This window comes from Sinocyclocheilus grahami, unplaced genomic scaffold, assembly GCF_001515645.1.
Source record: "Sinocyclocheilus grahami isolate Dianchi unplaced genomic scaffold, SAMN03320097.WGS_v1.1 scaffold211.1, whole genome shotgun sequence".
NCBI classification, from domain to species: Eukaryota; Metazoa; Chordata; class Actinopteri; order Cypriniformes; family Cyprinidae; genus Sinocyclocheilus; species Sinocyclocheilus grahami.
This window is the reverse complement of record NW_015505390.1, coordinates 1,370,733-1,386,040: the sequence shown is the minus strand read 5'-3', so window position 1 is coordinate 1,386,040 and position 15,308 is coordinate 1,370,733. Positions and strand designations below refer to the sequence as shown.

The 15,308-nt window shown below is 37.3% G+C and overlaps 1 protein-coding gene across 2 annotated transcripts in view; it reads left to right on the top strand.

Moving 5' to 3' along the window:
• Positions 1 to 5,376: 5,376 nt before the first annotated feature.
• Positions 5,377 to 15,308, top strand: part of LOC107595947 (sodium- and chloride-dependent GABA transporter ine-like) — a 17,764-nt gene continuing 7,832 nt past the window's right edge. The window contains exons 1-5 of one of the 2 annotated variants that reach the window (XM_016286548.1): positions 5,485 to 5,529; positions 5,598 to 6,004; positions 9,444 to 9,578; positions 14,043 to 14,253; positions 14,918 to 15,050. In XM_016286548.1, coding sequence (XP_016142034.1) covers positions 5,734 to 6,004; positions 9,444 to 9,578; positions 14,043 to 14,253; positions 14,918 to 15,050 — 750 coding nt within the window. In that variant the 5' untranslated portion in view covers positions 5,485 to 5,529; positions 5,598 to 5,733. Of the gene's footprint in view, positions 6,005 to 9,443; positions 9,579 to 14,042; positions 14,254 to 14,917; positions 15,051 to 15,308 lie in introns of both variants that reach the window. The other variant, XM_016286547.1, reaches the window with a different exon arrangement.

The following is a 15,308-nucleotide window of genomic DNA, read 5'->3' as shown; positions in this document are numbered from 1 at the left end:
TTTTAAGAAAGGTCCATTTCTATTCCAGCATGACAAAATGTCACTATGCACATTTTTAATGCTTCGCAAGTTTGTTACAATAACTGATACAATGGTCTTGCTTATGGAATGTGATACTTGAGACGGATAATATAATCAAAATTCTTATTTTATTTGGGAGATATCACGTCAGCTGTACCAAATGGTAGACTGTTTCCCACTGATTTTTATGATTCTTTAATCTCAATATGACTTCGCTGCTGAAAAAGATCACTAATGTAGCCTATTAGATGTATGTATTTTTTTCCTTTTTTGGAACTGGTGTGAACTTGTGTAGGCCTTGTGCAAGTTTTTCCACCCCATGTTGTATGGTGTAGGCCTAGCATTGAGATTTATTTTCATGGAAATTACTGTAATACCTGTACGAATCCACCCGCTGGCCCAAAAAGCGGAGTCCAGCGGCCTGGTTGAAAGTTTAATGCGTGTTCGGTCTTTTACTTGCGCCTCTGAATTTATCAGGATTTAGTTTCAATTTTAGTCTAGCTCTGTGTTCAATCTGACTCCAGTTTCAAGTGATCATTAAATTTAGGCAATGTTTCTAATTAAAAACTGATCACAAATGTCGATTATGTATATTAATTTAGATATTTGATGATTCCGAACATCCAATAGGCCTACTTTCAGTTATTCGTCCATTAAGGGGCCCGGTATGGCACAGAGAATTTACGCCGGCCGGTCGCAGCCTCACGGACACAAACTCGTCAGTTCTGATCTTAGACAGAGGATGCAGGGTAAATATCTACCTTTAAGTCGGCCGCGCTCTGCTTGCTCCAACAAAAAGCATATTTTTGTGTATTCACGAAAACTGCAACTTACTAAAGCAGTGATAGTCCGAAATCGAAAAGGTCTCAAATGATGTGCCCCATGCTCCATTCATTGAGCCTTTTGTATGATCTATCCTGAACACAGATTTGCGGCAATAGCCTACTACTAGAAATAATTTCAGCGCAAGTCAGAATAAAATGTAACAATTTATTATCAGTCAGGTAAATATGTATTATGCCAATTACATAGTCAATTCAAAGATATCAAATCAATACAAGACATCAAATTCTCAAAGATGAATCTAAGAGTAAAAAGAGCATACCTGACCTTGGAAAATACATAGTATGGAGTGCAGAGACACACACCACACTACGGGCTTTCTGGCTACAGAATCGCCCAGTAGTGTTTTGCCCCTTCGCTTATATAACCCAGACCAGAACAAAGAAATCTTCAAATCAGCTGTAAAAACATTTTTTAAATTTGTTAGGGTCTCGTAACCCAAAAGGTCACACACCTAGTTTTGGGGATGAAAACAAATGGTTATCAAAGATCTTTATTGGGGCATCTCCCACATCAGAAGAACAGGTTTTGTTTTCTTTATTCTTGCCTGTTCTGTTGATGCGAGAGTGAAACCACCTTACCAGTCGCACCTGAAGTATTTATATTGACCACACATAAAACAGCTTGAAACAATAGATTCGTGAAATTTGCACCACTGACTGAGACCTGAGGGCAGAGGCGGACTTAACCATTAGGCAAAGGTAGGCGACCGCCTTGGGCCCCCAAAAGCCAAGGCCCCCCTAAAATGCTTTTTATATGCGAGATGCGCGTTCAGTGCTGACGCACAAGTGGTTGCTGTGGTGTTCATTACCACGATAACCGTCTGTGTGTCCGCGTTGAACGTGCTTCTTAGCAAAAGTAGGGCGATGTAGAAAATGAGGATGGAATCCCGGAATCTATTCATAAAAACGGAATTTACTGTGAAACGCGGAATGTGATGGAATGAACGCGTTTCGTTTGCTATTTAAGCACACGCAACGCTCGCGGTTGTCGTCTGTAGTAGCTAAATAGTATTTTTGCCATTTAATATTCACATACACTAGTGGACAGTTGCTTAGTGAAAATTACCCCAACGCACCACCTAGTGTCCAACCTACTCTAGTACTATTATAACCTGTTTAAATATGAACAAGGGATTTACAACATTAAAGAAATCCTTTATTTATAACATGTACATGAAAAATCTAAAAGATTAGACACAACCGGTTGTCGTCTGTAGTAGCTAAATAGTATTTTTGCCATTTAATATTCACATACACTAGTGGACAGTTGCTTAGTGAAAATTACCCCAACGCACCACCTAGTGTCCAACCTACTCTAATACAATTATAACCTGTACGTAAGGTATGTCACTATAACACGCATGCGCGCCGTACGTACTGGTGTTACTGCGCATGCGTTTTAATGACGTGTTGCGTCACCACGCAATGCAAATTACACACGCATGCGATGTCACCACGTTAATGCGCATGCGTGTTATAGACATACCTTACTTCAAAAGATTAGACACAACTATGGGACATGGGCGTGCAGCAGCGAGCAACAGTGAAAGGAACCTCAAGGTTGTAAATGTGTGAAATTGTATAGGGCCCCATTCCTGTATTTTGCCTGGGGCCCCCAAATCACTAAATCCGCCCCTGCCTGAGGGAAAGGAGAGGGTGTGAGGTGTCAGGAACTCATCATGGGGGGAAGAGATGAGATTGGGCCAGCTGTTGTTCTGTGCTTTTTCTCGTAGATCCTCTCTTCAGATTAGTGAGTTTTATTGTTTTATTACAGGATAGGAACCTTGAATTCAGTTTTGGTAAAAATCCATCCTTGCATACCCAAACCTGCTAGTTAGAAAGGGGTGTCCACTGTCTACATACATTTGCCATACAGTGTATTAAAATCCCTATAGCACCATTTGTAGTTTCTCAGATTGCAACACACAGGGAAACCTTTAGAGTAGGGGTCAAACTCAGTTCCTGGAGGGCTCCAACCCTGCATAGTTTAGCTCCAACCCTAATTAAATGCACCTGATCCAGCTAATCAGGTCTTTCAGGCTTATTTGAAAACTACATGCTATGTGGGGCTGCGGCCCTCCAGGAACTGAGTTTGACACCCCTGCTTTAGAGAATCTTTTCTCAGTGAAAAGGACAATTTTCTGGACAATGAAACCTGTTTTGAGGTTGGATTTGAGGCACTTGAAATACATATTGAAGTCTCTTAAGTATAGAATACTTGAGGCACCCTCAAAAGGGTTCGGCCAATGTGACAGTCTGAGTATCGTCCAATGATGGCTTGAGTATCTTTTCATTGTTGAAGTGTAGACTATTCAAATTTTCAAACCACTAGTAATAAATGTTCAAAGTTATGCAAATGTGTATTTTCATTTTTTTTAATCCTTTTGACTGTGGTCTACTTTCATCTTAAACAGTTTTTTAAATCCACTCAGCAGTCTTCAAACATGATGTTTTAATTTCTTTTCTCATGAAACTGCAAGTTCTCACATTCCATGTTATGTACAATATCTGAAACAGTGGTCTTTTCTCATATAACTCGTTTGAGTTTTTGTATTTTTTGGTTTATATGGATCCTATTCTAGACAGCTGAGCAGTAGAGGGAGTTCATATAATAATCCAGAACTGGATGGAGGGTGAGCTATGATTAACTTATTTCAGTTTTCTCAAGTCATTGGGTGGGTCGCACTCCTGATGATGCCTTCTATTGCACCTGTCTATATTGTTAAACTAAGAATCTGAGCAGCAAATTCCACTCGTCTCACGGAGCACACTGAACCCCTCCCAGTGTGTTTGGCTAAATGTAAAAACTGCAATTCCAAACAATGTGTCTGAAAGGTCAAAAGGCTTTTCTGGTTTGCCACCCTTTGCGTTCTAATTGAATATCAGAATGAGATTGCTGAAATGAGGATGATAATATCAATTTTCCATAGATTGTCCATTGTCCATAGATGAAAGAGTGTGGAAACAGGTCAAAGGATGCTTTCTCAGAGGTTTGGCACTGTATGAACAGGACAGGACAGAATACAGATTGTTTAAGACCATCACAAAGGAACTGACAAACTTATTGTTCATGTCACAAGACAAACGTCTATATACACATAGAACCCCCAAGTCCTTCAGACATGATATTCTACATGTTGAGACCTGCTGCATACATTTGTATGCACATGTATACATGTGTGTAAGCTGGATGTATTCATTTTGCCGCCCATAGTCACAATGCCCACATGCGTAGGCAGAGCGGGCCTGTATAGTGGAAGCACACCAGAAGCATAGGCCCAAATAGTGTTTCAGAACCGTTTTTTTTTTTTGCCATGATCTGAACGCTTAACCAACTCTACATGGTTGACTTATAATGGCTATTATTAAAGGAAACACTTAAATCAATAGCCTAGAAATCACTTTATTTGCAGTATAAAAAGCTACAGCTCTGTCAAAGAACAGAAATGCAGCCCCATGGTGAGCCTGCTTTACTGCAGTTTTGCTTCGCTAACACTGCTTTGAATAGCCTGAAAATAGCCTGGATGAAATCAATTTAGAAGGCCTATATTTAAAAACCAGGATTAAAAATAATTAAAGCAATTTTAACAGCTGAAACATTAGGAAGGCTTTCTTTTGGAAGCAGTGGTCTTCATCAATTAAAAAACAAAAACAAAAAACACACTGTGACCTGATACTACTACTTTTTTACTAACTTACTTTTTATTAATAGTACTTTTTTATAAAGATCCACAGAAAAATGTTGTTTATACATTTTTGGTTGACAGTGGCTGCGTTCGAAATCTTGGGCTGCTGACTTGTTGCCTCGCTGTTTTACCGTGTAATGACTTTGCAGGCGGTGTTTGCACACGAAGGCACCTCACAAAACTGATTTCAGACGGGCTTCTGAGGCAGCCTAACGGTTTAATGATCTACAACAAAACAGAACGAGCTTTGGTGATAACTAAGCGAATATTTCATTACTAAAATACTAATTTCTCACTAGAAATAACATCAAAAGTGCAAAAAGTTGGTCAGAAACAAACACTGAAACAAACTGTTTCATAAAACTTTAAAAAAAATTATTGAACACCCCTACCCACCCCCACAAGAGCAGGATGGTAGTGATCTCGCACAGTTCTGACAGTGTGTGCACACATCTATGTGTAGCCATTCATCCACATTTGAACAGAGTGGACATTGAAATCCTGTAAATACAGAGTGATAAGGAAGAAAAAAAATCAAACCTGCTTTAAAACCCAGCAACACAACTGTAGCTGTATAACTTTACAACAGCAACACTGCGTTAACAAAAAAGCAAAACAGCAAGACTTATTTGACATCAAAACAAACATTTTAAATGCTGTCTAATTGCTCTCGCGGTACTTTGATGTCACACACAGAACAGTCTGTGCAGTGCTGCTTCAAGTCCAACACCTATTGTGTTTTATTAGGAGACGCACAACAGTTCTTCTGTGGCTTTATAGGTAATATTTTCACCTACACATTGGAAACTATAGGGGGCTGGTCTTAAAAATTGTGTAACTGAGCTATATAAGCAGCAACTTGTGCCTATTATGTGTTTGGAACCGTTAAAGACAATGCGGTATCTCGTCGTTTTATAACGACAGGTTTAGGTAATATATTCCGCACCATTCATCTCTTTTAATATAGCGGTGATAGTGACGTTCGGTAATTAATGCACCTTTAAGTTGGTTTGCCAACCGCCAATAAAAATTTAAAGAAGAAGAAGACGTTCGGTAATGCTATACCGGCAAATTGCAACAGTCTAAAGCTGATTCGTTTAAAAAAACTGTTACATCCTTCTTTGCCTATATTAAACCGCTATTTTAAAAAAGTGAATGTATGTGTTTATGAAACGTTTGTAATGATGGGAGTCGGAGCTGATAACAAAACCGTGAGCATATCTAGTAAGTTTACATTGCAGCAGTTTGAAGAGGGAAAAGAGGAGGTGGAGCTCGACAAGATGACACCCGGCAATGCTGAAGCCACGAGGCTGGCAGAGGCTGATCACCTGTCGACGGAGACGAGAGAAATGTGGGGTCGGCGTCTGGAGTTCGTGCTCGCCTCCATCGGTTATGCTGTGGGTCTGGGAAACGTGTGGCGCTTTCCGTACCTGTGCTACAGGAGCGGAGGAGGTGAGTAACGAGCTCCTGCAGATCACCACAGAGCCGCTCTGATACCACGCTTATATATTCATCTTATTGATACCCCTTCCAAAATTTGGCATGGTAACCATAATAGTTTTCATCAGAACTATGCTTTATGGCTATATTAACCATGGCTAAGTGTATTTTGAGTCTCCAAAAATTATATTACATAAATTAAAATATATCTAAAAGAAAAAAAGTAAGTTTTTTTTTATATAACAGGGACCCTAAAAATAAATTGGTTGAAATCCTTTGTAAACAGCAGCAATTTTTGGTTTCATATTCCGATCAATATTTATATATAATATATGAAAAAAAAAACTTTTATCTGCCAAACAAGTCAGTGTGGCCAACCAACATGCAGGAAGCCATTTTGTTATCATGTGGCATAAGAACTACAAACCATAACACCTAGAGAATCCATTTATACTTGCCTGTATGTCAAGATCATTTTATTTTTTTTGAGTCAAAAGATAATTACGTCACCATTGCCAATTAACATAAGAAATGGAAAATAAGGGACAATTGTGATTCTTTATCTTATTCTTTAAGAAAATGGTGTTTATTCTTGTAGAAAATAAGGGACCGAATAAGGGACGTTCCAAATATTTGTACTGTACCATAATGTAGACCTAAGTCTGCCTGCAGTTAAAAAGTTCTCCGGAATAATCACAATTGTTTTGCTTAACCTATTTATGTACAGTTATTCTGAAAATAATTTAAAATGTCATACAAAAAATGTCATCGGCCTGAGTAAATTGTACCATTATAGAATTGTGACTTTACACGTGTAATTGAGGAGGTGAAAATACTGTGAAATTACAAATGGCATGGAATTTGAAAATGCAACAACTGAAGGTCTATGAAACGTCAGTCAATCAAGCATTTTTTTTTAAAACAATGGCGCTTAAAGTTTTGATCTAAAATATTATTGCAACTATAGCCTTTGAATGAATGAAAATGCATATTTTCAATTAAAGAAAACTTAAGAGAGTGTGGGCTTCTGGTGCTTGGATTTTTACTTAAAGTCCACGTGAACCGGAAGTTGCTGCCGACTTTATTTCAGTGTAGTGATGTATTTCCTTCTGAAACGGAATATCGAATAGAGGGTGTGGTTTTATTTTGGCGCTCCTCCTCTCTGTCTCTCACTCCTAGCAATCTAACGGTTGGAGGGGTGTGTTTAAAAGGATATTCTGCCCAAGCCGTCAAACTGACATCATCAGAGAACGACTGCCATTCCAGAGCAGAAACAAATGTTCAGATTTTGATTAAAGATTACGAAGACCAACAATTATTTTCAGCTGATTAACTTGCACGGATTAATTGTTAACATCAAGACTAGCAATGTGCGCTAGTAAAGTAAATAAAGTCAATTTTGATTTCATGCCGACTTTAAGTAATGAGGTCCAAGTTTAAGAATGGCCTACGCGAGAATTTTTTTATTTTATTTATTTTTTTTGTAATGCATTTTTCCCCTCTCTATTTAACAGCATGAAATACGTCTTCCCTCAGGTAGATTAAATGTTTTCCTGCCGTGCTGGATGTTGGGCTCATGATCAATAAGTTGTTTGCATTCGCCCAAAATGATTTTGTAAAATAAAAAAAGCGGACGGTGAAGGGTGCAGTTAGCTGTGAAGCGGGAGCAGCCGGCAGAGAATTCCGCTTGGTCTTAAAGCCTTCCTCAAATGTCTGTTCACAAATAAAACAACGATTTGCGCAAAAATAATGATTAGTTATCACAGTCTATTTTAGTTATCAATTGAGAATTTGTTACTGATATGATCTGGTGAAAATAATAATATGGTCTGCGAGAAAATAAATAAAAAGAGTGGGGCTGCTATGAGTGCTGGGCTGCGTTCAGCCCCGACAAAAACGGTGCAAAACGTTTTGAGCTTGAACTTGCCCCTGGTACAGCATAGTTCAACCCAGTGGCATGACGACACCGGCCCTCGTGGCCAAAAAATAGACCGGTCCACCGGGAATCCTCCCGGTGCTTCCGATTAGCCAATCCGGGCCTGGCTATATGGGTGCTATAGTTTTTCTTGTCGTTTAATACACTTGGCCAAAATATCATGAAACGATGAAGCGCTATATGCACAGGATATTTAAAACATACTAAAGTATATGGCTACAACTAGACGTTAAAAGCTAAGACTCTTCTCCTCTGTTCAAACACACAAAAACATTGACCTTTATAGACATATACTGTACTTTATAGACATACGCTGTACTTTTTCAAACATCACAGTTATTTATTTACCCTTACAGGCGCGTCAATCTGTGAAGTTATGAGGTTTCGCTGACAGTTTGAGATGGCGTTACAAGCTTTAGTAACAAGCTCTTTTAAATGCTTTTCATTGGATAAATATTTGTAATACCCTCAAACAGACATAAGAGATATGACGTTTGGATAATTTTCCATGGCACACCTGACTGGGATAGGGTATGGCAACTGCAATACTCTGCCATACGGAAACGCCACCCCTGGTTTTAATGAAAGTCTTAATAATTTTTACTTAAGGATTTACCACCTTTTTAGACCGTAAAAAATGTAAATGTTTGTAGAAAATTGTATAAATTATTTTCATGACCTACATTTTCAAACTGTATTTTTATGACCATTATTTTGTTTATTTTATTTATATTTATGTAATTTATTTGAAGCTAAGGTTGCAGCAGTTGTGTAACTATAAGATGTAACAATAGTAACTCCAGGAGTTTGTGCCATTTTTGAATATTTCTCTTGTTTTCTCACGCCAGACTTTGTTTTGTTTTTTTATGTTGTTCTTTTGACTGTTTTTCCATTGTTAATTATTGACTTAAAACATACGAGTTAGAACATAAGGGGTTGTTGGTTCCAAGAATATTTATCAACCATATAATTTCCTTATTGGGTTGGCAAAATGCCATATAGCCTACAGTATTTTCACGTGTATAAAAATTTTTAAAATATGTACCAAATGCATGCCAAAATGATTTACATTTTTTTTCAATTGCCTACTGTCTTGATTTTTTTTTTTTTTTTTTTTTAAAGTTTAGAAGTCAGAGGGAATAGATTTGTGGTAAAACCTTTTTATCTATATAGAGCATGTGAATAAATCATCTTGCTCTCCTGAAAGACACTTCCTCTTTTCATTGTAAATTTGCATTGATATGACTTGCAAGAAAATAGTTTTAACCTCACAGAATGACTCTGCAAAAAAGACAAATTGTGAGGTAGAAATTGAATTACAAGACTATCTGACTATCGTAAATATTCTGTTGATGTATCCCTGTCAGTTTTATGAAGACAAAAATAAATTTGTGACCGCTGAAGCAAAACAATGTTTTTATTAAAAACAAATTCAGTTTTATTTCAAGAATATTTAATCATTTCAAATCAATTATTGTTATCATGTTTCAATTTCCAATCTTTCATATGTTCCAGGTGCTTTCTTGATTCCCTACTTGATCATGTTGTTTCTCTGTGGTATCCCACTGCTGTTCATGGAGTTCACTGTTGGGCAGTACACCCGTCTCGGGCCGGTCCACTCTCTGGCTAAAATATGTCCCCTCTTCAAAGGTGAGTGGTCCTTGTGCCCTAATCCCTCACATCGCCTGTGTTCAATTCTGCCATCCAAACATAGTCCAAGCAAATGGCCGGTCTTTTTATTTTATATGTTGTATGAGACATTCCAGTATTTCAATCACACGAATAGCCTCCTGCTCAAGCTGCCGACTTTATTTCAGTGTAGTGATGTATTTCCTTCTGAAACGGAATATCGAATAGAGGGTGTGGTTTTATTTTGGCGCTCCTCCTCTCTGTCTCTCACTCCTAGCAATCTAACGGTTGGAGGGGTGTGTTTAAAAGGATATTCTGCCCAAGCCGTCAAACTGACATCATCAGAGAACGACTGCCATTCCAGAGCAGAAACAAATGTTCAGATTTTGATTAAAGATTACGAAGACCAACAATTATTTTCAGCTGATTAACTTGCACGGATTAATTGTTAACATCAAGACTAGCAATGTGCGCTAGTAAAGTAAATAAAGTCAATTTTGATTTCATGCCGACTTTAAGTAATGAGGTCCAAGTTTAAGAATGGCCTACGCGAGAATTTTTTTATTTTATTTATTTTTTTTGTAATGCATTTTTCCCCTCTCTATTTAACAGCATGAAATACGTCTTCCCTCAGGTAGATTAAATGTTTTCCTGCCGTGCTGGATGTTGGGCTCATGATCAATAAGTTGTTTGCATTCGCCCAAAATGATTTTGTAAAATAAAAAAGCGGACGGTGAAGGGTGCAGTTAGCTGTGAAGCGGGAGCAGCCGGCAGAGAATTCCGCTTGGTCTTAAAGCCTTCCTCAAATGTCTGTTCACAAATAAAACAACGATTTGCGCAAAAATAATGATTAGTTATCACAGTCTATTTTAGTTATCAATTGAGAATTTGTTACTGATATGATCTGGTGAAAATAATAATATGGTCTGCGAGAAAATAAATAAAAAGAGTGGGGCTGCTATGAGTGCTGGGCTGCGTTCAGCCCCGACAAAAACGGTGCAAAACGTTTTGAGCTTGAACTTGCCCCTGGTACAGCATAGTTCAACCCAGTGGCATGACGACACCGGCCCTCGTGGCCAAAAAATAGACCGGTCCACCGGGAATCCTCCCGGTGCTTCCGATTAGCCAATCCGGGCCTGGCTATATGGGTGCTATAGTTTTTCTTGTCGTTTAATACACTTGGCCAAAATATCATGAAACGATGAAGCGCTATATGCACAGGATATTTAAAACATACTAAAGTATATGGCTACAACTAGACGTTAAAAGCTAAGACTCTTCTCCTCTGTTCAAACACACAAAAACATTGACCTTTATAGACATATACTGTACTTTATAGACATACGCTGTACTTTTTCAAACATCACAGTTATTTATTTACCCTTACAGGCGCGTCAATCTGTGAAGTTATGAGGTTTCGCTGACAGTTTGAGATGGCGTTACAAGCTTTAGTAACAAGCTCTTTTAAATGCTTTTCATTGGATAAATATTTGTAATACCCTCAAACAGACATAAGAGATATGACGTTTGGATAATTTTCCATGGCACACCTGACTGGGATAGGGTATGGCAACTGCAATACTCTGCCATACGGAAACGCCACCCCTGGTTTTAATGAAAGTCTTAATAATTTTTACTTAAGGGTTTACCACCTTTTTAGACCGTAAAAAATGTAAATGTTTGTAGAAAATTGTATAAATTATTTTCATGACCTACATTTTCAAACTGTATTTTTATGACCATTATTTTGTTTATTTTATTTATATTTATGTAATTTATTTGAAGCTAAGGTTGCAGCAGTTGTGTAACTATAAGATGTAACAATAGTAACTCCAGGAGTTTGTGCCATTTTTGAATATTTCTCTTGTTTTCTCACGCCAGACTTTGTTTTGTTTTTTTATGTTGTTCTTTTGACTGTTTTTCCATTGTTAATTATTGACTTAAAACATACGAGTTAGAACATAAGGGGTTGTTGGTTCCAAGAATATTTATCAACCATATAATTTCCTTATTGGGTTGGCAAAATGCCATATAGCCTACAGTATTTTCACGTGTATAAAAATTTTTAAAATATGTACCAAATGCATGCCAAAATGATTTACATTTTTTTTCAATTGCCTACTGTCTTGATTTTTTTTTTTTTTTTTTTTTAAAGTTTAGAAGTCAGAGGGAATAGATTTGTGGTAAAACCTTTTTATCTATATAGAGCATGTGAATAAATCATCTTGCTCTCCTGAAAGACACTTCCTCTTTTCATTGTAAATTTGCATTGATATGACTTGCAAGAAAATAGTTTTAACCTCACAGAATGACTCTGCAAAAAAGACAAATTGTGAGGTAGAAATTGAATTACAACAACGTGCCAACAACAACATTCCTGTTTTTAGAGCTTTCTACTATTCAGGGCTGAAACAACAATTGAACATTCCGTTTAGACGATGGGAAAGGGACACAAAATAATGCCAAGATCCACAGAGAGTGATAATAGCTAATCCATGGATTTAAAGCGGCATCAAAACATGGGGGGAAAAAATAAAATCTGTGATCTTTGCATTGTCATCCTCCTACCATGTTGATTTGGGTTACAAGGTAACTAGGTCACAGTGAATGATTAGATTGGTTTCCCACACATATCTATATTGGATTCAGAACTGTTCAACTGTTTGATTTGGCAAGTAAACCATAAATAGATCACTAAGAATAAATTATATAGCACATTTTCTTTCTCCAAAGCTCATTTTAAAAACCCTGATGACTGGACTGGTCTTTGAGAAATGTTTTTTTCTCATCTTCCTGATGTTCATATTCAGTTTCTAAATCAAATTCTGTTTCACTCCAGGCTTCTGTGAGATTTCAGCCCTAATTACTGTATGGCAGTAACAAATCAAAATCACTGGAAGCAACGCTGTTGTGACTTATATCAGAATGTCAATGATGTGCCACTGCCTGCACAGAAGAGAAGTGTATGAAGTTAAACCCTGACCATTGAATCCTTTTGTGAAGAAGGCATATTCTGTGGATTGCTAATAGTCCTGTTTCTTATTTCTCAGGATGTAATTAATTCTTGAAATCACTGAGAAACTGAACTACTATTGTGTAAGCAAGTGGTTTTGTTGTTGAGGTTAAAGCCAGCGCATTCAAATAAGCTCAATTATATTTTGTTGTATCAGTCACTTTGTGAAAGCTAGCCAAAGGCAGATATTAACAGGTTGCATGACATCCTCTCATACAACTTGGCAACAGTTTTGTGCAATAATTCTGTCTGCCAACAGCATGAAACCATTCATATTCATTTGACTTGTTGAAACCATGAAGCTAGACTTAAAACAGTCATATTGTTGGTTGTGTCTCTTTGGCCAATTGTCTGTCCTCAGTGAGCATTTGAACTTTTTGTAATAGTTGTGTATAAGTCCCTCAGTTGTCCTCAGTGTGAAAAGATGGATCTAAAATTCATACAGTCATTGTTGGAAAGGGTTCAAATATGCAAAAGATGCAGGAAAACCAAAGAATTTGTGGGACCTGAAGGATTTTTTTCAAGAACAGCGGGCAGTTTAACTGTTCAGGACAAACAAGGGACTCATGAACAAACATCACAAAACAAAACAAATAAACGGCTGTGGATCATCCAGATAACAACACCGTATTAAGAATCAAGTGTATGTAAACTTTTGAACGGGGTCATTTTTATAAAGTCGACTATTATTTTCTCTTGTGGACGATATGCAAACGTCTTTTATGTGAAATATCTTATTCAGGTCAGTACTAAATAAAAAATAACATGCATTTTGTATGATCCCTCTTATTTTGGTAAAATTAACATTTTGCAGATACTACAAAGAGTATGTAAAATTGACCACAGCTGTATATATATACTGTATACAGTGGGGGGAAAAAAGTATTTAGTCAGCCACCAATTGTAACAAGTATACAAGACATTTTTAGCAATATTGAGTGTGCCTGAGATCTTTTGAAATTAAGTCTTGTGCATCTTTAAAATTTGAAATCTAATGTTTAGCATAACATTGAACAGCCTTACTGGATTAATTCATGCAATCCTTAAAAAAAAAAACTATTTTCTGATACAAATCTCCTAGAACCTCTTGCATTATCCCTGGTTGTTTTGGCCAACCACCAAAAATATTCAATAAAATAGGATAATCGAAGAATCATGGGAAACTGATAGTTTTTTTTTTCCCCCTTTTAGAAATACATACATTTAGAAATGTTTTCAGAGAGACACCTAAAATATCTGTCTTAAAGAGTTGCTTTGTTCTTTTGGAACTTGTATATTAACCTAAAAAGGTACTTCTGGAGGTCAACGGATTTATTATTTTTCTTCTAAAACAAAAGCTAAACATTTCAGAGCCTCTGAAGAGCCCTAGGTGCTGTTCCAATGTGAGTCTGTTCAGCAGTGAAAAACTTGGACAAGGTGGCAGAAAACGGTGGCGTCTTTTGGTGTCTCACTCTTTCTTTGTCTGTCCTCAGGTGTGGGTCTTGCCACCGTGGTGATTTCTTACGTGCTCTGCACCTACTACAACGTGCTCATGACCTGGGCTCTCTACTACCTGCTTCACTCCTTCAGCCCCTCATTGCCATGGCAATCCTGCAACAACACATGGAATGCGGTTGGCAACTGTTCCACTGGTTTTCCTGGCAATGCCACACATCTGCAATCGGCCAGTCAACAGTTCTTTGAGTTAGTAACAGCTTTAATTTGGTTACTGTCTTTAATGTTTATGCCATTTTTGGTGAGAATGCTTGACTTTTTGTCAGAGGTTGATTATAGTTGTGTATTACTCTGTATTGTTGACTTTTCATATTCGATGTAAATGGAACATTTGGAAAAGTTATTGGAAAGAGTGCTTTCTTATTGTGTGTAGAATTTGTGGATTTCCAATTAAATTATGGACCTCAATGAACATTTAAGTGAAAGTGACGTGACATGTGGCCAAGTATGGTGACCCATACTCTGAATTAGTGCTCTGCATTTATCCCATCCACAGTGCGCACACACACAGCAGTGAACACACACACACACCCGGAGCAGTGGGCAGCCATTTTTTTTTGAGAGTGCTGTACATTCACTCCTCCCACCTACAATCCCTGCCGGTACGAGACTCAAACCCGCAACCATTGGGTTATGAGTCCGACTCTCTAACCATTAGGCCACGACTTCCCCTAAATGAGTCTTTTTTTTATTTATTTTTTTTTTTATGAGTCTTTAACAATACTTTTTAAAGTGTATATTCATTTAATCATCAAGTCAGTGTAATGTCAGAGTCCTGAGATGTGCTCTGTTTTGTGACTGTGCTTTGTAAAATAATGTTATAATGTTTTGTTTTTGTTTTGTTTTTTTTCAGTCACAAGGTGCTAGAAATGACCAAAGGGATTGAGCATGCTGGAGGGATTCGTTGGGAACTCTTTGGTCTTCTAGTTCTGGCCTGGGTCATTGTTTATTTCTGTATCTTTAAAGGGGTCAAATCCACTGGAAAGGTCTGAGTTCAGAGCTCACATCATTTCTTAACAGATTCAATGCATTCGAATATCTAAATTAAGCCTTTAGTATGGGAAACAATGGCATATTGAAACTACAAATAGATAGTTAAGGATTTTGTCTTTATAAAAATATAAACAATGTGTTTGAGTGTATAGTATAAGGCCATATTAACTGTAATAGTAACCATATTTATCATATTTATTCAGGTGAATAACCCTCAGTATATTTCATTTTATTTGAAATAAAATTTTATA